General features: G+C 49.6%; 7 protein-coding genes across 7 annotated transcripts; 5 read left to right on the top strand and 2 right to left on the bottom strand.

Moving 5' to 3' along the window:
• Nucleotides 1-229: 229 nt before the first annotated feature.
• On the bottom strand, nt 230-686 carry HHF1_2 (histone H4; the record flags this gene model as incomplete). The annotated part of the gene is made up of 2 exons (XM_043280727.1): nt 230-531; nt 677-686. 2 exons carry the CDS (start codon nt 684-686, stop codon nt 230-232), a joined length of 312 nt encoding a protein of 103 aa, XP_043138278.1.
• A 1,826-nt stretch (nt 687-2,512) lies between these two features.
• ACHE_50953A (DUF2855 family protein) lies at nt 2,513-3,928 on the top strand (the record flags this gene model as incomplete). The annotated part of the gene is made up of 3 exons (XM_043280726.1): nt 2,513-2,691; nt 2,745-3,579; nt 3,629-3,928. 3 exons carry the CDS (start codon nt 2,513-2,515, stop codon nt 3,926-3,928), a joined length of 1,314 nt encoding a protein of 437 aa, XP_043138277.1.
• An 8,118-nt stretch (nt 3,929-12,046) lies between these two features.
• ACHE_50952A (uncharacterized protein) lies at nt 12,047-12,331 on the top strand (the record flags this gene model as incomplete). Its single annotated transcript, XM_043280725.1, has 1 exon — nt 12,047-12,331. The coding sequence occupies one exon, from the start codon at nt 12,047-12,049 to the stop codon at nt 12,329-12,331; it is 285 nt and encodes a 94-aa protein (XP_043138276.1).
• Nucleotides 12,332-14,442: 2,111 nt separating this feature from the next.
• Nucleotides 14,443-14,917, bottom strand: ACHE_50951S (uncharacterized protein; the record flags this gene model as incomplete). The annotated part of the gene is made up of 3 exons (XM_043280724.1): nt 14,443-14,630; nt 14,687-14,755; nt 14,809-14,917. The coding sequence occupies 3 exons, from the start codon at nt 14,915-14,917 to the stop codon at nt 14,443-14,445; spliced, it is 366 nt and encodes a 121-aa protein (XP_043138275.1).
• Nucleotides 14,918-15,291: 374 nt separating this feature from the next.
• On the top strand, nt 15,292-15,489 carry ACHE_50950A (uncharacterized protein; the record flags this gene model as incomplete). Its single annotated transcript, XM_043280723.1, has 1 exon — nt 15,292-15,489. The coding sequence occupies one exon, from the start codon at nt 15,292-15,294 to the stop codon at nt 15,487-15,489; it is 198 nt and encodes a 65-aa protein (XP_043138274.1).
• A 665-nt stretch (nt 15,490-16,154) lies between these two features.
• On the top strand, nt 16,155-16,622 carry ACHE_50949A (uncharacterized protein; the record flags this gene model as incomplete). Its single annotated transcript, XM_043280722.1, has 1 exon — nt 16,155-16,622. The coding sequence occupies one exon, from the start codon at nt 16,155-16,157 to the stop codon at nt 16,620-16,622; it is 468 nt and encodes a 155-aa protein (XP_043138273.1).
• Nucleotides 16,623-18,667: 2,045 nt separating this feature from the next.
• On the top strand, nt 18,668-19,684 carry ACHE_50948A (phosphotransferase family protein; the record flags this gene model as incomplete). Its single annotated transcript, XM_043280721.1, has 1 exon — nt 18,668-19,684. The coding sequence occupies one exon, from the start codon at nt 18,668-18,670 to the stop codon at nt 19,682-19,684; it is 1,017 nt and encodes a 338-aa protein (XP_043138272.1).
• Nucleotides 19,685-21,245: the final 1,561 nt, after the last annotated feature.

Raw genomic sequence — 21,245 nt, 5'->3', positions numbered from 1 at the left:
TTCCATTCTAATTCGAACCCCGTATCCATCAAAGTGTCGTTGACACCGACAGTAAACCAAAGGTAGATAGATAAATCAAACAATATCACCGTAGCGCATTAGAAATACCCGCATCCTTGATACTCCATGACCCAGTTAACCATATAGCGAATCCGCCAAGCCCATAACCCCGAGATATACCCATCACGAAATCGAAATCCAAAGCACGCAAACAATATCAAACAGCAGCTTAACCACCGAAACCGTACAGGGTACGGCCCTGGCGCTTCAGAGCGTAGACGACGTCCAGTGAGGTGACGGTCTTGCGCTTGGCGTGTTCGGTGTAGGTGACGGCGTCACGGATAACGGATTCGAGGAAGGTCTTGAGGACACCACGGGTTTCTTCGTAGATCATGGCGGAGATACGCTTGACACCACCACGGCGAGCGAGACGCCGGATAGCGGGCTTGGTGATACCCTGGATGTTGTCACGTAAGATCTTGCGGTGACGCTTGGCGCCGCCCTTGCCGAGACCCTTGCCACCTTTGCCACCTATAGTGATTGTTAGTATTGTATGAGACGAGTGGATGGAGGTCGAGAAGGCGTGTTGTAGCCTGAGGCAGCAATCACGACATCACGTGCAGGAGGCGATCAGACGCGACATCACCAACGACAAGGCAAAAAAGGAAGAACTTACGTCCAGACATGTTGTTGAGTGTTTAGAGATAAAAGAAGAGTATAAAATGTATTATAGTGAAATGGAAAACCACTTTTGGGATGGAAAAGTGGTGATGGACGTGACGCGTCGGACTGCTAAAAAAGAGGGTTGAAAGAGGGGAAGGAAAAGAGAAGAAAACGGGAGCAAAAGGCCTGTTTAAATATGTCTTGCGGGCGGAGAAACGTGATTTGACGGTTCCCTTTTATCTTTTTGCTGGAATTGACTAAGCGAGGAGGAAACAGTTGATCTGGAAAAGAACGGGAAGCGGTGATTGGCGGGAAGCGGCTGCGAAAAAGGGCGTTATGAAGGCCTGCTTTCCTGCCCGCGTTGGCCCGGCTTTTGCGGTGGCAGAATATCGCGCTCCAGGCGGAGTTTCGATACGCGGGAAGTCACGTGATCTTGGCGCGTATCACACCAAATGCAATCGCTTTTCAAGATCATCAAAAAACTTATACAATATTTAGTTGAGGTTTAATCTGAATATAACATATGAAGTCAACTGGATTTGGTCATATGATTATTCCCGGCTCTCCCAACTCATACTAGCCAACCGGAAAATACCAAACCAGAATACGGAGGAGCCCATTTCGCCAGATCAAAATCCCCGTGTTTTACATGCTTAAAGCCATATGACGAAAAACTCATATACCTGTGGCTCTGTGGAAAGCATGACTGGCACTCCGGCAGCTTTCGCTTTGTTGAACACATGCTCCATTAGAGCTCTTCCTATGCCACGACGACGGTGTGCGGGGTTGACAATGATATACGTCAGTTCTAGAGGCCGGTTCGATTAGCTTGGTTTCGTGTACATATTTTCATGAAGAAGGCTGGTGCAAATTCCTACCATAATGATCGATGTTATTCGTATCTTGAGTCAGCTCAGCTGCAGCAGCCCCAACTGCTGCGAGAACCTCCGGGTTGAAGAACTCTGGCATTTTCTGCTCGTTTCCAGGTAGAACTGATCGTGTCTCAGTGCTGGATATTGTTCACCTGCGAGTCAGGGCAAGATGGCCGATAAGGTCTCCGGTTTCATCGTCCACAACGGACACAAACTCAGTCTTAGGTAGATCCAGACCTTCAAAGGCGGCAGCGTAGTTTCGTCTTTGTACAGCTTCATTTGGCCAGTCTTTGAATAGAAGTTGACTGCGAGGGAGAGCTTCGACTTGTATAACAGATCACTCAGGGCAGGAATGTCGGCGGATTGCACCGGACGGAGCATGTAGCCGGGAATGGACATCTCTTTTTTCTTGCTTAATATCCTGCTCGAGAGTGTTTCTCAACATGAATTGAGGAAATAGTGAGCAGATGTCGCTATAAAGATTCGAATCCCTGCGTCGCGTTGCAAGCAAAGTGTTGCCGATGATGATGTTTTTGAAACGAGTTGGGACATTGTGAATAGCGCAGAGAAGGAATATGGATTGATTGGTTGTTGGATTAGTATTTAGAGATATTGTACATGCGCTAAATGGGGGATTATTTATGGCCAGTATATTGATTGCTTCCATGGTCACTCACCTTGGTGCGCGACTATTGTACAGCGATCACTAGCTCCTCAATTTGTATAAATACCAGTCATTCCTAGTAGGTCCTAACATGAGATTCGTATTGTCAATGAATATTCTCAAAAGAGATGCCGTGTTCACATAATCATTGCCAGAGTCGGTGCAATTAAGGCCCCGATCACTAATTGGGGCGGATCATCGGGGGATTATCTTCGCGGGGTGGTTTTCAGTACAAATATTCTAACATGCTAAATTTTCATCCTACAATCCTCATTATTATTCCGACTATATGAGAAATACTTTGTCGAAGGAAATGGAATTCCATGTGGTCTCCAAGTCCAACAATCGGACTCACGCAACCTTTTCGGTTGATGCATCTATCTATCCAGAGCGCAAGCAGTTGGTTACGGATTGCGTCCGTGTACAGCCTGTTGTGATAAGCCTGACGTCTAATAACCTGAGTTATGCTCGCTTGGGGGAGATGCTCCGCTGGTACGTTGTCTTCCCACAAATGAAGCAATTCAATCATCAATCGAATATCTCAGGTGGGATGTATATCCAATCCCGAATGCGGCCCCAGAGCCATACAGCGATAACACACAATGGGGAATCGTCCCAGCGTGGGGATTCGGGATCGTCCTAGAGTCGAGTATTTCGTCACTCCTACCGGGAACACTTCTTTTTGGGTTTTGGCCGACGGCTTCCGCGCCGGTGGATTTGATACTGCAAGCTTCTGAGCCGGATGGCTACTGGGTTGAGGTGTCGAAGCATCGGGAACAAGTCATGTCAGTGTATAACCAGTACCAAGTGAAAAGGCGTCATGAACTTTCGAGCGACACGACATCCTTCACTTTCCCAGAGGAACAGCTAAATCAAATGGCTTGGTTCTCTCTCTTTGGCGCGATCTGGCAAACCGGCTACTTACTCAACAGACACACATTCACGTCCGATCCAGAAATCTATCCTCCAATCGGTCCCCTGGGCAAGAAAATCCCCTGGTCCAAAGATAACGCGGATCTTTCGCAAGCTGTGCTGGTCAGTTTGTCAGCATCGAGTAAGACAGCACGAGGTTTTGCGTGGCAGGTCCTCACGAAGAGGGCTCATGGAAGTGGGCCCCTGGCCTTTTTGCAGGTGACACAAGCCCCAGATGCTATTAGGGATGTGGCAGCTAGACATGCACAAGTTCCTTTTGGGGCGTTTGATTACTCGCAGTTGGACGGTGCCGTTGACCTAACAGCTGAATTCAAACCTCAAAAGATCATACTCGTTGACTTTGGCGCAAGAGACAATGCCGTAAAAAACTTGATGGGTTTTTTGAGCGCAAAGCCAGAACTGGAAGGATTAGAGACTGTCATTGTCCACGTCGGCGGCGAGCAAAAGGTACAGCCCTTTCCTTATTCCATAATCCATGAAACTGACGCGCGTAAAGGTGTACTCTCCTGGAGAAAGCCTGGCTATGCGCAACGAACTGCAACGATTCGGCAAAATCCTATGCAACACCGCAGACATCCTCGACGAAGCCATCGCATCAGGCGGCAGACAAGCGTACCACAACGACCTTCGCGCAAACTGGAACGAGTGGATCAGCGGCAAAGAAACGAATATTCCGGACCTGAAGCTCGTATGGGGCCATGGCGTCTCTGGGGGGAACGGGCTCCACGATGGCTGGGAGAAAGTGACCAATGGGTCTGTTGCTGTTGATCAGAGTTTAGTCTATCGATTGTGGTAACTGTGGTAGGTGTACCCAGCGGTTGAGCCATATGCAGTGTGTCCACTTGGCTGTACACTTTCACCACGATGCTATATTTGATCATTGCTTCATCGACGTTTATAGTTTCGGACAGTGTATACGCGTTGCTAGGAGCCATGGTTCATGCGAAATGATATTGGACAAGCTAACTACAGGATCGATAGTCGAAATCGAATTACGATGGTTATCAATGTCTCGCCGAAATACTAGCTGTTTGTGACCATGGAGTCCAGTATACCTACTCCCAAGGGGGATTGTATCTAAGGCTTGTTTGAATAAAACATTATATGTCTTTTTCAAAAACTAGTACATACGGTCATATGGGTTGTGCGGCCGGGTGCTGCGGTATCGTTTGCCATGATTGTCCAGATGACAGCGTTTGCTCCATCGGTGGGTTTGTCGGTATTGGCCGTTGGAGTTGGCCGTCACAGTAGATAGATTTCTCTTCTTCTTTCCTCTCCAGATGCGCTGTTCTCGTTGCATTGCTACACTAGTTTATATAGGGATATTATTTTATCAATGTATACTACTTCGAGCCATGGGAGCTCCCTCCGTCGTCTATGGAAAGAACCTTCAAAAGCACCAATGCAACTATACCAGGGCCTACGGAGAGCCGCCACATCAGTCCTCATTCAAATGCAAACAGGGAAGATTGCGCTGGCTAGTTATCTTGGTACCTTTAACGCTATGGAATCGACTGAATGTGCTTGTGGACGCGGTTCAAGATATACGCCATGTTCTCCTCCACTGTACCAACCAGGCTGGCCCCCGGATGCGCCATCTTACGCAGGGATCAAGGCGGGAGCTGGATTACCGGGCCTATCTAACACGGCCAGACCTGGTACCGAAGGCAGTGCGCTTTATGCTTGACACAGGTATCCTAAGCCAATTTCAGACTCTACCAACCACATACCGAGTCGCGACAACGGACTTGAGGCAACCAGCAGCATAGTGCAGCTGAGGTTACGCGCTTGCAGAAGTAGGGAAGGAAACGAGGTAGTATCCAACAAGCCCATGGATCTGCGTGGCTATGGGAACAGCGGCACGAAAACTAGCAGCACGGGATATACAACATGCGGAATAACATACCAGGATGTGTGTAGAAAAGCGACGATGTACATAGCGATAACCACTACGGCGGCTTACCTGGCTGCCCTGCAGGACCTGCCGCCACTCGGCCTATAGGGCCGACAGATGCGTGTATGAACAATAAATAAATAAACTACTTCGAGCCTGTGACAATCTTCCTCTGGTAGGTCTGCTCAACAATTCAATGCACCCAACCCCAATACACCCTCCACTGCAGGTATCCTTAACCATCTTAACACACCTAACCGTGATACAGCCTCCAAGGGATATTGCTTGGGTAAATTTGCATATACCCAAGGGTACGTTTATACCAACACAATTTTCCTGCATAAAAATTCTTAGTCACTAGCGTGTATTTTTCTCTGTTCCTGTCCCATCACAGCATCAACAATTATCATAAAATCCAATAATCTATCTCTCTTTCTCGCCTACCATCCATAATATTACAAAAAGAAAGCTATAAACGATAACCTACAGTTAAATCAGCTGTATGTTAATTTCAAAGTATTTCCGGTCAGTGGAAGTCGGTCGATTTAGAAAGTAGTCTTTCCGCTGTGTATTCAGTTAAAATATTATTATTATTATTATTATTATTATTATTCATACACGCATCTGTCAGCCCTATAGGCCGAGTGGCGGCAGGTCCTGCGGGGCAGCCGGGTAAGCCGCCGTAATGGTAGTCGCTATGTACATCGTCGCCTTTATACACATATCCTGATATCCCATTCCGCTCGTTGTATATATCCCGTGCTGCTGGTTTTCGTGCCGCTGTTCCCATGGCCACGAAGATCCATGGGCTTGTTGGATACTGTCTCGTTTCCTTCCCTACTTCTGCAAGCGTGTAACCTCGGCTGCGCTATGCTGCCGGTTGCCCCAAGTCTGTTGTTGTGACTCGGTATGTGGTTGGTAGAGTTTGAAACTGGCCTAGGAGGCCTGTCTCAAGCATGAAGCGCACTGCCTTCGGCACCAAGTCCGGCCGAGTTAGGTAGGCCCGGTAATCCAGCTCCCGCCTTGATCCTTGTGTAAGATGACGCATCCGAGGTCCTGCCTGGTTTGTACAGTGGAGGAGAACATGGCGTATATCTTGACGACCACGTCCACAAGAGCATTCAGTTGATTCCATAGCCTTAAAGGTGCCAAGATAACTAGCAAGCGCAATCTTCCCGGTTTGCATTTGAATGAGGACTGATGTGGCGGCTCTCCGTAGGCCTTGGTATAGTTGCATTGGTGCTTTTGAAGGCTCTTTCCATAGACGACGGAGGGGACTCCCATGGCTGGAAGTAGCCCATTCAGTCTTCCATGCATTTGCTGCTTCTATGCAGAGGGCTCTTCGAATGCTAGCTTTGAGAGTGAGCTCCTCCACACCATTGGGTACTGGAGAATTAGCAGCTTCTTTTGCAAGAGCGTCAGCACACTCATTGCCGCAGATGCCTTCATGACCAGGGAGCCAATACAGCCGTATATCCCAGCCGCATTCCTGTAACCGAGATGCAGTGCGTGTAATCTCGCTCAGGATATATTGGCCAGAAGACCTTCCTGGAGCTGAACATGCTTGAATTGCCGCCTGATTGTCTGTAAAGATGATTGCTGTATAGGCCCGATGGGAACGTTGTGATGTCAGTCCAAACGTGTTGCCTATTTGGGTGAGAGCCATCTCTACGCCTCGCAATTCCGCTGCATATACAGTATGAGTAGCTGGGGAGCCAATGTGAACTGCTTGGCGCCCTAGAGGTGAAACCACTGCTGCTCCAACTCCCTGTTCTGTCAAGCTGCCATCTGTGTATGCAATGATGTCAGCGCCGTTATGTACAGCGGCTTGGTGAGCTGCTAAGGCATCTTCCCGAGTTTCTGCTATGTGGGACTCCAGACCTGACCACCATGGGGGGGTCACATGTGGGTGTATAACCTCCAGTCTGTTCTGAGGGATTGCAATTCGCTGTCCCCACCGTTCTAGCGGTGATGTCAGAGGGTCATGGTCTGGGGTGGTGGCCCATCGCATGTGTTGCCGTCGTTCCCATGCATTCCTTGGTGCTGGTCGTTGGCCAGAGTGGCGTATCTCAATGAGGGTAGCCATAAGGGGAGAGGTGGCTATCCGGAGATATGATTCTTTAGCCGCGCGTTCCAGTGCAATCATTGGAGGAAGTATGTTGAGACATATCTCTAAAGCAGCTCGAGAGGTCGTTCTGAATGCACCAGCAATCCTATAGAGGGCCTTGTACTGGATAGATTCCAAGGCTTTCCTAGCAGCATTTCCTGCCGCCTTGAAGCCCCATCCAGCCTGTATGAACCATGTGGAACTGGCAAATGTGATCTGTGGCCACAACACTGCTGTGTACATTTGGCGGAGATGGGATAGGGTGATTCCCCAGGTTGAGCCTGCTATGGAGCGGAGCGCTGCTATCATTTCAGTTGCTTTAACTTGGGCGTGTTCAATTTGCTTCATGCCAGTGAGATGCTGGTCTAACTGGACACCAAGGTAGCGAAGGGTAGGCACTGGCTTAACCTCTACCCCTTGCACTTTGACTGAAGCATTGGTTGAGCTCAATGGTCTAGGAACACCTCGGACCTTCCGCCACAAATGTATCAGCCCATATTTTGCCGGCGCAAACTTGGAGGCATGTTGAGCTTCCCATTTTTCTGCTATTTTATGTATTTGTTCAAGACGTCGGCAGTTAGCTGCAGCGGCCCGGCTCCAGACAAGTATGCATATATCATCAATGTAGCCAGTCACCATAGCTTTTCCAGGGTAAGCCTCATGTATTTGGTCAATTAGGTCTGCATTGTAGAACAGGTAGAGAATTGGGGAGAGAGGTGAGCCTTGGGGTATGCCTGTATCTGTGGTAAACTGGCCTGTTGCTCCCTCCATCAGGACAATATCTGTGATACGGTGGTGTAGGAAGCTCGCTATCCAGTTGACAGCATTGATTGGAACCCTTCGTTTCCGGAGGTTATGGATCAAACGTTTATGTGCAGCGTTGTCAAATGCTCCACTAACATCCAGGGTGAGCAGTGTGGCTACCAATGCGCCAGTACGCCAGGATGCATGGACTCGTTCCAACAAGAGGTGAATAGCATGTTCACATGACCGCCCTCTGCGGCCTCCAACATGGGTCTGTGGTAGGAGATTGTGCGCTTCAACCATATAGCTTATGCGGCTTGCAATGACTGCTTCTAATGCTTTTCCAACTGTGTTAAGCAGTGCGATGGGCCTGTACGCCTTTGGGTCTGCATAGTCAGGTTTCCCAGGCTTCCGCAATACCACTGTAGTTGACTTTCGGAAGTGCTCTGGACAGTATCCCAAATTCAGGCAAGCATTGAACAGGTTAGTGAGATGGCTCAGGAAGACTGGAATGGCTAGAGCGCGATGTAGGGTCAGATTCGGTATACCATCAGGACCAGGAGCCTTGTTTGGCGCAGCCCGTCGGATTGCCTGACAGACTTCCTTCTCTGTGATGGCAGGCATCGCTAGTGGTTCGGGGTATTCATAGCCAGGGATGTCGGAGAGATCCGCTTCAGGAGGTGGGGGAAATAGAGTCTCCCGCAGTGCCTGTGCTTTCCTTTCTGGAGTTTCACATGTTTGGTTCCCTGCATGAAGAGTTGGCGTATAGGTTGGTTGAACACCTCCGCGACGGCGTGCCCAACGGGCCAGTTTCCAAAAGCCTTCTATTGATTCAGTTGCGTCCTCCACACGGCTCCGATGGCTGTTCCGGCTCAGTTTAGTGGTTTCTCGGCCCAGTTTGTGTCTGGCCTGATGGAATGCCTTGATATCTTCCTCCTGGCCAGAGGCAGCCCAGCGTCGTGTGCGGTTAACGTTGTTGCGTAGTCTCCTCAGTTCTGGAGGGTATCCTGGGCGGGAGTAGGGAGTGATCTTGGCTACAGGGACTGTGCCTTCTGCAGATTGCTGGATGGTTCTGATCAGGTGGTCGACTGTGGCGTCTATCTCCTTGGTGGTAGCTAGGGAGCATGTGGGCTGGAGGTCTGCAGTCAATGCCTTTAGGAAGGCATCCCAATCAGCTTCCTGCCACTTCATCTTTAGCCTCTCTGGAGCTTTCTGCACAGATATATCCAATTCTGTGAGAATCGGTATGTGGTCTGCTGCATGCATCCAGTCCCGTCGGTCTTGACAGCGCACCAGGAGATCTGTTACCTCAGCGGTGGCCCATGCCAGGTCAATTGTAGTCTGGTGACTACCTCTGCCTGTATGCTTCTCATATGTAATGGTGCCTGGTGGTGTAAGCAGTTCTAAGCCGTGATCTTCAGCTACCCTGATGAGATCATCTGCTTCCTCATGGCGGTGGTTGTAGTCAGGTCGGGCCCACATTGGATGATGGAGGTTAAAATCGCCCACTACCACATGTTTCTGGTTGGGGTATTCAGCCAGTGCATTGTGCAATGCACCAATGACACTGGGTTGGCCTGTCACAGGGCTGGGATTGTATGCGTTATGAATATGTATGGGGCCTATTCTTGTGTGAAGTGTCAAGGTGCTCAGGTCCTTTGTATGGTGCTTTATCGCCCACTTCGTTGGATCCAGTGCCTTACTGACAAAGAAGCAGATCCGCGGCATATTGGCCACATCAGTGTCCTTGCTAGTAGGCTTGATCAGGAGGTGGAAACGGTTTCCAAGCATTTGTGAATATGTGGTCACTTGGTCTGTGTGTCTGTTGATGTAGGGCTCCTGGATAGCCAGGATCTCTAGGTCGCGCACCTCTTTCTCACCAAAGAGGTGTATCATCACTTTCTCTCGTGATTTCCAGCAGTTGGCCTGCAGGATTCGAATTTGTTTAAGATTCATTATTGATTACAGTTCCTCCTCCATTGGGTCTTCATTGGAGGGATACTGGCTTTGCTCATCATCAGACTCTTGACCATGGTGCCGGGTATAGCTTTTGCTTCGGTTTCTGGTCTGTCTGAGAACTCTTGTTTCTGGTTGGGTATCCGCCATAACGCTGTTCAGTTCGGGTTCCTCTTCTGTGCGAGGTCTTTTATTGCTCTTTCTGGGTCGGCCCGGGCCGCGGCGTTGGGTGTGGTACTCTGCAGCTTCTGCTGGGGTGGGGTCTTGTTCCTTCCCTGAGGGACCTGCCGAGTCAAGGGAGACAGGAGCACTCTCATACCATCCACATCCATTGGCTCTGTTATGACGTGCAATCTCCACCTGTTCCACACGGGCTGGGCAGCTGCGGTCAAAGGCGAAATGGTCCTCTGAGACCTTCTCACTTCGCTTAGTGTTCTGTTTCTGGCAGACTGCACATTGGGCCTTAGTGCGGTCTCTTGCTGTGGGGCATTCCTGAGAGGAATGGTTTAGTGCACAGTATGCACATGAGGTAGGCCGCTTGCAGTTTCGGGCTATGTGGCCATATGTTTGGCAGTTGAAGCACTGCTGGATCCGGTGAGTTTGGTCGTAGAGTTCACATGGGTGGTCACGGCCGTCAATTGCCAGGCCAAGCAGTATGGCTATGTTGGCAGCTCGGTCATTATCGAACTCAACAATTAGCTTTGATGTTTCTGGTTTATGTTCTGCGATATGTCGGGGGCCAAGGAGCCATCCAGTATATGTGATCGTTGTGGGGGCAGAGGCCAGACGCCCTAAGTTATCAGCCTTAATGCGAGCTGGTGCAGCTGCTAGGTCAAGATGGCAGTTGACGCCATTCATGACAACACGGTATGTTCTTCTTTTGATGGTTGCATTGTCTCCAAAGGCATGGCACCAGTCTTTTGCTGCTCTGGCCAGTTGTTCCACATCCTCCAGGCTCTCCGCACGTAGGATAATGTCTCCACTGGGCAGGATGCGGCCTGTAGAGACTGATCGGTGGGCAATGATATTGTTGTTTGATTCTCTAATAGCACGGTTTGCTCGCTCCACGACCCTGGCCTCCTTCTGGTGGCGCAATGGGTCAACAATTTGGCGATCAGTGCTTCGGATATGGATCTCCAGGTCTGTTTTCAGCGGGAATGGTGTTGCTGGGCTGCTTGGAGAGGTGCTTGGTGTTCCATTTGTACTGACAGATCCATTGGTGTTGCCCTGCATCCAGCCCGAGACCAAAGAAGATTTTGCTGATGTCAGGTGACTTGCTAGAGCCGCATCCTGGAATGATTTTGCATGGCCGGAGGGACTAGATGCTAGGGGGCTGCTGGTTAATTTTGGGGGTTGCCATTGTAGAGCTTTCATCTCCTGTGTCTGCTTATCGAACATGGTTTGGATTTGTTCAAGCACCTTTTTCTGGCTGTCATGGTCTTCTCTGCTGTTGTTGCTGGCGCGGTCGCGCACCTTCATTGCGAGGTCTTCGACTGAACTCATAAACCGGATGAATAGATCCCTGGGGGGCAGTCCCTGGGTCCGTTCAGCAATTTGCCTCAGCTCTGCCGTTTCTGTAAGGGTGGCAGCTGCATGGGCGCTTTCGTCGTGGTCTTTATGGTTGTACGAGTGGTTAGGCCACGGAGATGCGGCTCCGACCACCCCTTTCTTCTTTGCACCCCCCATTGTCAGCGACAGCTGGGGAGAACAACGTCGAAAGTAGTATCAATCGATTCAGCGTGAAGTTAAATATAAGATTCGAGTTTTCCGCGATGCGGGAACTCGCTCAGAAGGTAGGGGGGGGTTCGCCACTGAGGAGTTGTTTTCGTCCGGCCGTCTCAGTTAAAATATATATATTTTCTCCATATAAGTTGTGACAGTTAGCGGCGCACCAGAAACGGCTCCCATTGAACCATCCTTCGACGCCTAACCAGCGTGTGGCATCCCGGGGGTTCTATAGTCGCTTAACATCTTCTATAGACCAATCGATACGACTCTGACTACGGGCCTCACCCTCGATTAGTTCCCTACACGATTATTGGCCAGTAATCTGCTCAGCGGAGCCTATTGGGTTGTGAGAACGTCATAATGGTAGAGACTAGCAGTGAGAGCAAAACGCCATCAAAGGAGCCGCTAGAGGATCCTGACATAAAGATCTACTCCTTCAATATCGAGAAGCTGAACGAGGAAAACGCCGATACTGGTTCTGTGCAATGGAGAGTCAGTTAAAGGTCCAATTTGCATGGCAGGCGATTGATTACTACTACGAAGTAGGAAAGGAGACATATAACCAAATACGGAAAGACAATTTGAAATGGACGAAGGTAGATATGAAGGCGGACATGATTATTCAACAAGGCCTTACTCCCACTATTGCCCTGGAGATCAAGGACCTGCCAAATGTTGGCGCGAAATGGGACTACCTGAAAGAGGCGTACCCGAAATCATCAAATGCGATGAAGCCCATGCAGTTGATGAAGATGGCCAATTGGTATTAAGGTTCCAATTGAATGCCAAAGACGCCTACCGCGAAATCGAACAACTAGGATGCGAATCAATCGACATGAATGGCAGCAAAAAGATCGATATTGGTGGATTGGTCGTGATTTGGTATCTCCGTGGCCTGCGGGAAGAGTATGCAATGATCAAAGGAACTGTGATGAGCTCAGATGTTAACCTAAACAAGAGCTACGTGCTCAAATGAGCAATAGATCTTGGCCAGTTACGAGGTGGACCGACTGAGAAGGCATCAAGGATTCAAAAAAAAGGCACAAAGTGCTTTGCTTGCGGGAAAACTGGACATCGAGCAAGGAACTGTCTGAGCAAGCATGATGATCATGATGCTAGCGCTGATGAAGGCAAGCGCCAAGATAGCCGAGGTGGCCGAGAAGGCCGGAACAAGAAGCCCAATCGATTCTCCGAGCAGAAAGGGAAGTCTGCAAAGGAAGGAGGTAGCATGGCTGGCAACAACAACAATGATGATGATGGCGGATACATGAGCGAGTACGGTACTCGTGCCATTGAGGTGGCCAGCATAAGTGAGGAAAACTGCTATGCATGCAGCTGAATGTGCTGTTGAATATACTGCTGAAGATGCAGGTAGCTGCGTGGGAGATGGCCATGTGGATGAAGATAGCGACGTGCAAGGTGGCTCCATATGTGAAGAAGCCCAATTCCCTGAAGAGCGAGATGCTTGTACAACAGAGGATGTGCAAGCTAGCCCCATTACTGAATATAAGATTGAGTGGGCCAAATACATCATAGAAGGAGCACACCGAGTTAGAATGGATCCATCAAGATGGTGCTTTGACAGTGGGGCTACGAGTATGTGCTCTGGCAATCGAAGCATATTTGAATACCTTGATGAGACTAGCCGAGGTCATTTGATTATTGCTAGTGGTACTGAAATGCCCATCAAGGGATGAGGGATTGTCCGATTCAACCTGCCAAATGGCATGACGGCCAGGTTAGGCAGGGTGGTGTATGTGCCAGGCCTAGCAGAGAACTTACTGTCATTAGAGGTTCTACATATGGCTGGCTTTCAATCAGTTGGCTCTAGAAAGGGGTATGTGCTCAAGAAGGATGGAAAAGTGGTGGCCCAAGGAAAGTGAGACGGACGGATCACATATTTGCATTCAGTCAGGCACGTCAATGCGCTATTTATTGGCCCAAAAGCAGCGAAAAGACAGCAATACGCCCGAATGGCCCTATCTGCAGATGAGCAAACGCGAATGAAACAGGAGCTCATTCATCGACGCCTTGGTCATGCAGGAAGAAGCCGATTTAACACCTGTGTTGAATATATGGAGCTAGATGAGTTGAAACTGGGGAAACGAGACCAGTTGCTCCATGATAACTGCGAGGTGTGTGCGAAGGCCAAGAAGGTGAAGAAGCAAAGCCATGCGCCAATTAGGGCTAGAAAGCAGCTCGAACGAGTGTATATGGATTTTTGGGGCCCAAATCGCGAAGGCATGGGGCAGGAAAGGTATTACCTGTCATTGATTGATGATTGTACGCGATATTCATGGATCTTATCAAGATGGACCGAAGGGCTGAAAGTGTAACAAAGATGGATACGAAAGCTATGACGGATCGCCCCGCCACTCTCGCGGCTCGAAAAGACGAAGCAAGAGTGTCTCCGATTACATCAACCAGGTCCTCGCCTCGTTAGGCCTCGAGGACTCGAACGAAAGCGACATCAGCCACAGGGGCAGTGACAGGGACAGGGACCATGATCGGCGCCGTAGGCACCACCATCACCGCCGTCGATCATCGCCCCCTCGTTCCGACGATGGCTCGTATTCCGACGATAGCGGAACTGCAAGTGATGATTCCAGACGTCGATATAGGAGTCCCCCGAGACGGAGCCATAAAGAGGTACGATAAGACATGACCCACATGGACCCTTGGATCTGCGAGGGTTCGTTCCACACACTGGATAGTTGGCTGCGCCAGGTTGAAAGGCAGTCAGGGAAAATGCTATTGGTCATCCGCACTGATAATGCTGCTGAGTTTGTGGCATTGAGACCATGGCCGGAAGAGAAAGGCATTGAACTGGAATTTATTGAGGCTGAAACACAGCCCAGAATGGTGTGGCAGAACAATACAATCACGTTGATATGGATATAGCGCGTGCCTTGTTGATTGACTCTGGTATTAGCAAAAGCTCATCAATAAGTTCTGGCTTGTTGGCAAGTCGTCGCTTCATGTTCTTAACGAACCTCTCGTGTGCGTCAACCTGCATTGGATCGCCTGTGAGAGTCATCCCATGGATGGACTGCAATTCAAGCTCCACCGCTATTTATATAGTGAGAGAGAGTACAAACCCATCAAGCAAAGTTGCGCCAACTTACCTTTACGGAACCTCTGGTATTCTTGATGATCCTTCTTGAACTTTTCGATTTCCTCTGGGGAAAACGTAACTAACGTTTCATCGTCAGAAATTTATGTCGGTTGGAAAGAAATTCTTACTCACAGTTTTCCAGTCCCTTGCCATACTTGTCTATTTGTTCTCTTGCAAGGGTAGGAGACACCCAGGTGCGGCTGCGAATGTAGTGGTCGATGTGCGTTACCTTTGGGAGCATTGCAGGGACAATCTGAATGCCACTGGATCCATTACCAATGACCGCTATGCATTTGTTCTGGTCAAAAGGTTAGGAAAATTGTCATAGATGTAGAAGGTACATGCACATACGGTATAATCATATTCTTCATCCATGTGCCAGCTTCGTCAAATTGACTGAGTGTCTGCACTGCTTCAATCGCGAATTTATACCCATTTCCTATATCCCCCATTTCGCAGCCTCTGAATCTAGGGTGGTTGGGCTTGTACGGTCACTTGCTCGACCGTTGGCAACTGAGCACATTCGAATCAATGCCCTAGCCCCTTCCGTCATCGGTAAGTCAAAACATGATTGCTATAGAATTCCTCATAGACTGGTCGTGGCCTGGACTAACCATGTGGATTATAGAAACGAACATTGCACGGAATTCGGATTTGTTCAAGGCCATGGTGTTCACGCCGATGTCTACTGCTGTAAATGCAGTAGCACAGCTTGTGACCGATCAATCATTGACAGGAAAGGTCGTGGAATTACTTGGTGAGCATGTCAGCTTTGCAGAGCCCCCGGCCTATGTGGATGAGGCCACGGGTTAAAATATAGAGGCGTTCTGGAGTTTAGGTTACGCGTGAGAATTCATTGGAGTTTGTATGATGCTTGCAGGCACATTGGGTCTCGCTTGCAAGCTGTCGACTGTTGGTCATTGACCATTGATGCTTATTCGAGTGAGCCTACTCTGTAGCGCCAAGCCTTTAGCGAATTTAACTATATCCACGAGGGTGAGTTGCGGCGCAGACATTTACTAGTGATTGATGATCACCCATAACTACTTGTACACCTACGCTGGAATACGACTATCAGATGCGGGGTTTGCTGAACGACAATCTACCCATTGATGACACCTTGCTGCTGAAGGCACAAGGCACTGAACACAAGAATAGGACTGGATAACGTGGCAAAGACGAGTGTATGTACTGTCTAAGTGACACCATGTCTGTTCTAGTATTCTGAGTGCTGGGGAAGCTTTAGATACTAACTGGATATGATATCTCAGGCACTACTTGAAATTCCATTCCCATTTAATATGACCAGCCATGACTATCAAAAGGTGCAAGCTAAACGGAGGTCACTCTCTGATCATACACTACTCAACCAACATGTCATGTCGGTATTCATTAGATTTTTGCTCGCAATTCTCATCTTCGGCCCACTACTTGCCTGGTTCGTTTCCATCGACACCATTGATACACGGTCGCACTCCATGTGCCGCTACCGAAGTCGCCTTACCAACCGCCCTGAAAACCAAACTCCCCTCTTCCCAGATTTCGACCATGTCCCAGGCCTAAATGGTACAGCGACAAGCGTCATCGACCATTCAATTCCACTCAAAGGGTTTTTCACCAAGTTCTACACTGTCAACATGGTGTTTGGGGATTACTCCTTCACGGTAGCCAAGGCCATCGACGTTGTATGGGACATTATTATCGGGCGGGGCGGACAGGCGCTTCTCTTGTATGTGTTCTCGCGGGTTTTTTATGACGTTCTGCACATGCTGCTGGAGAAAGACTCCATGACGTACGATACCTTTACGTCGCTATCGCTTAGCGGTGCTACTGCCTGGGGACTCTGGATGCTCGGCCGCGATCTGTTTTCTACAGCCCAGAAGAAAAAAGTATGGTTCGTCGCTATGGGCGTATCTTCGCTTTGGTGCTATCTTTCCCGACGGTGATGAGCGCCATGAGGGGATACATTGCTTTGAGCACGCCGTATGTCAAGCTGGAAGATAAGGCCCTCCTGCCGTGGTACGATTTTACTCTGCGCTGGGCAGAACAACCGGCTGCGCATGTGGCAGATGGAGATCGCATTGGGCTGCAACCTAACCAGGTTATTTTCAAATCGAATGATGAGCAGATCTACAAGGCTCTTCAGAACTGTGTGTTTGTGTCTCTTCCGGATGCTCACCTTCACGCTGGTCTAATCAGTCATTTTTTTTTTTCTCTCGTCTTATTCAGATACATACTATATCTACCCAAGCATCGGCGTAAGAGAGTCATATTGCGACCCAAGTATTGATCCATTGATTATCAACAGGACAACATACAACCTGATGGCTTTCCGGCCACGACTGAATATCAAGATGGCATGCCAGGTCTACGATGACACCGTATACTGCGAGGAAGACTTCATAAGTGACACGTCCAGCCGAATCCAGTGTATAGGCAAAGAGACATATGCGTGGGGATTCTCAGAAAGCTTCCTGACTATGTCTGTGTCAATGCACTCGGCCTGGTACCTCAGCTTGCTCGTTATGCATCACGTGGCGACGCGAGGGTTTCAGACCCCGAGCTCTCAACAACAGAAAAGGTCTGGCACGCGATCGGGTGCAATCAGAGGGAGCTGTGATTTGGTGTAGGTGGCAGAAGAAAAGCTCGGTAGGGAACGGGCACAGATGTCTGATCACTGGGAGTTGGTCCAGGACTTATCAGCATCGCCTACAAGGCTCCGATATCGAGATGGCTGGGAGTCTGAGGATAACGGTACAAGGGTAATTACTACCAGTAATCGAGGCGTGGTTTAGCATCATTTCTTCATAATCGTTAGATTAGTTGTATGATTCTATCTCAACTTGTTCTTCGCTTGGGACATTGACACCGAAGGCTCTCTCATCATGTCTGTCCAAATTAAAAACGTCACTGATCAACCAAGCCTAGTGTTAAGAGCACTAGGCAACAATCTGTCATACGCCTGCATTCAAAGGCGGTGTTGGCTATTTCAAGGTATATCCCAAATATGGAGCACTTCCTGTATGATCTGTTTTGACCAGCTGTGAGATGCAAGGATGCCATAACTCTCATACGGTTTGCTTTAATATGTATCCCATGGATGTATAGCTTGCTTTTGTCACTTAGACAGTCAGGTTCGTTTGGATATATTGTTGCTCCGTGATTCGTATGTACATTTGAACAAAGCACCACGAATCTAATGATGGTAGTTGACTGTTTGGTCAAAAAGACCGGGCGTCAGAGACCACATGCCAACATCTTAGATATAGTCTTGCGCCAGACGGGTGGCGATGACTTTGTTCCCCTGGAATTTGAGTATGCTGGTATTGAGTTACCTACAAACATCATACACGCCCTTCAATCGCGAGGGTGTGGGACTACAACTAAATGAGGTGCTGGTTACGAAAGCTAGGGTGGGATTCAAAGGGGAAGATTAGGACGTTGAGGACGAGGTATTGGGTTGGTAGTATTACGAAGACCAGAAAATATGTTTGCCTAGCTCGATAACAAGCATACACCAACCACCTATTTCTATATAAAAGTCCTCTAGTACACCAATGCTTGGGTATTCAGTATGCCGTGGAGTCCGAGAAGGCCTATTCCGATGAATTTCTCAAAATGCTTGTCGCTGTACATCGACACTTACACTGATATCTGGCGACAGAACCTGAATCTGTCTCTGAATGAAGTCAAGAGGATATACTGCATTTTAATAGCAATAAGTTATCTTTTTTTTTTCTTTTTGGTAAAACGAGGACCTGTGACTTCGCTGTTCCGGTTAGTTTTGCCGTTTCTGGTATAGCCTTAACAGGCTTCCGTAGAATCTCGGTCCGGTGGACTCGGCTGTATCTACCATTAGGGGTCGCATAAATAGATATCAATCAATTATCTTCCTCAGAGGACATCGCACTTTAGCACCAGCTTACTTAACTAAGTAAACCCTCAATATCGCCCGATACTCTGGACTGCTCTCCACGCATCGCCGCTCACCATGACACTACACGATGAGAGCTCTCAGGAACCAGAGCAGCTTCCTCGGGAGAATTGGGCCTTTCTCCCCAGCCTCCCTCTGTTCTCAGGGCCGACCGTTCCAAAAGTTGGACGCCAGTTTTTCACTCATTCTCCTTCTACCATCCTCAAACTGGGCACTGACGATGGCGAAGGCAAGATGACCGCGCTCGCCCATTCCATCCTGGGCCCCTGTGTCCCACGCGTCATTTGCGTCGTCACGCTTCCGAGAATAACCTCCGACGCCTTGACGCCTAACCGCACCCAACAGGGCCTCGTCCTCACTCACCAGCCGGGCACGCCGCTAGTCGAGCTCTGGCCCTCACTCACCCCTCTGCAGCGCCAGACCATCAAGGCGGAGCTCTGCCGTCTCCTCGTGCGTATGCGTACGCATCACTTCTCTTACTACGGCCGGCCCACGCGGCAGCCGTACCTCCTCTTCTCCGAATTCGGCATAGAGACGTATGTATGTTGCGCCTCCCGCTCAGAGTGGGATGACTCGCGCATCCGCGCGCTGCAGGCCTCTGCCCCGGACGCGGAACATGCAGTCGCCCTTGAGCAAGTACAGCGTGGCACCACCGGCGCAGGTGATTGGGACCGTCCTGTCCTCTCACATGGGGACTTGTCTGACCGGAACATCCTCGTGGACCCCTGCACGCTCGCGGTGACGGGTTTCCTGGACTGGGAGATGGCCAACATCATGCCCGCGTACTTTGAGTACGTCGCGGCACGGCTGTCTGGGGGCCATCAACCTGAGTGGAGGAGGGAACTGTTAGATGTGCTGAGGTCTGTTCTGCGCTGCGAGTGCGATGCTGGGCGCCAGGAAGACCTGGATGCTGTCAATGTCGATGATGGAGAGGAAAGATACAGGACGACGTTGGCGGCGTGGGATGCTGTCGTCGATGTTGAGAGAATCGCGCAGGGATACGACAATGACTGTGAATGGACTTTTGAAACCGGCCTACCAGATGTTTCACAAAAGACTGGTTCTGCCTTATAGTTCAATGAGTATGAGAAGCAGCAGTAAATACATAGGAGTAATTCAGACATTATAGAGTAGTATTACCTGATGTTTCTTGATGAATCTGACTAGGTTTCTGCTGACTGCCACACTTTTAGCAGCTGCTACAAGCCCTTCGCGACTTGATACGACTTTGTGGGGAAAAAAAAAAAAAAGCCTCGCTGCAGAGCTGGGGGCTGCTGGGGTATTACCAAACGCACGTGATATGACTCAAACTCGTCCTCTTTTTCAGAGGTAAGCAGGTTTGTGCCAAAACATGCCTCCTCTGCGCACACGCAGCGGCGCAGCCAGCACCATGGGTGTTAAGAAAAGAACAGCCCCTGCTACCCAAACACATTATCACCTGCGCGCCACGAAACAGAGACAAGAGAAAGAGCCTGAGCCGATTAATCACATTGAAGATGCTAACATGGGAGATGCCCCAGAGGTCCATGTGGCCCCGAACGCAACTCCCCTCATCCCCATCAACCCCCATCAATCACCAACCCAGGCTGGACCAAAGCCATCAAAGCAAGCTCAAGGCGACCCAACCCTGCCCCAGAAAACCAACATAGGCGGCCAGTGCCTGGACAGGATACCCCCGGCCTCTCCGACCCATGAATCCCCCAAAACCCAGCTAAGTGAGGAGCTCCAAAGCCACATCACCGATGCAGTAGCATCTCGCACTGCTCAGATAAAGACTACAGGAGATAAATTCCTAGGGCTTGTCTCTGTGATTAGGCAAAGGATCGCTGAATGGGAAGAACGGAGCCTGCAAGGAGCCATTTCTTTGAGCAGGGACATTAGGACCCTGGTCATCAATTTCAGCAAAAACTTAGCAACAGAGCACCCTACTGAGGGAGAAGAGAATCACTTGCCCACATGCTCTGAATATCGCGGGGCTTGGAGGGTGGTTTCGTGGTGGCCTTGGTGGTTGTCTTGGGCTGGGGCTTGGGCGGCTCGTTGTCTGTGTCATCGTCTGTTGTTTCATCGTTGTCCACGGGCGGTTGCTGCGGTTGCTGCGGTTATTGCTTGTGAGGTAGTTGTGAGGAGGGACTTTTTGGTTCAGGGAGATCAGTAGTTGGTGATTTCGGGGTTGGTGACTTCTGTTTCGTCTGCTTCTTGCCCCCGATTGTACCAAAGCCTTTTGGTTACACTGATGCGGCTGCTTTAGGGCCCATTGCTGGGGATGGGTGATCTTCCACCGTGGTTGCTTTTGCTGGTTTCTACTTTGGCGGGCTTGCTTCTTCACTTCGTGTCAGGAAAAGGCCATGTCGCCATACTACAACGCCACCTGCAAGTCAGTTCCAAACATCCGCCTGGTCGGGGAACGCGGAAAGGGCCTGAGAGTGTGCAGGATGCATAATCCCACTGACAGGAAGGTCTGTTCCAGAAGGCGAAGACAGAGACTGAGGTCTGGCCCGCACAAGGAGGATTAGCTGCAGCATTCCGCACCCGACTATGTACTATAGATCCTCCCACTCTGTGCCAGCTACAGGCTCAACCCCGGTCACTTGGGCATCTGTAGGCCTTTTCCAGTAGACCCATTGCGTCCCTTTTG

Source organism: Aspergillus chevalieri, chromosome 5 (assembly GCF_016861735.1).
Source record: "Aspergillus chevalieri M1 DNA, chromosome 5, nearly complete sequence".
Taxonomy (NCBI): domain Eukaryota; kingdom Fungi; phylum Ascomycota; class Eurotiomycetes; order Eurotiales; family Aspergillaceae; genus Aspergillus; species Aspergillus chevalieri.
The sequence above is the reverse complement of the archived record's forward strand: the minus strand, read 5'-3'. Positions and strand labels throughout refer to the sequence as shown.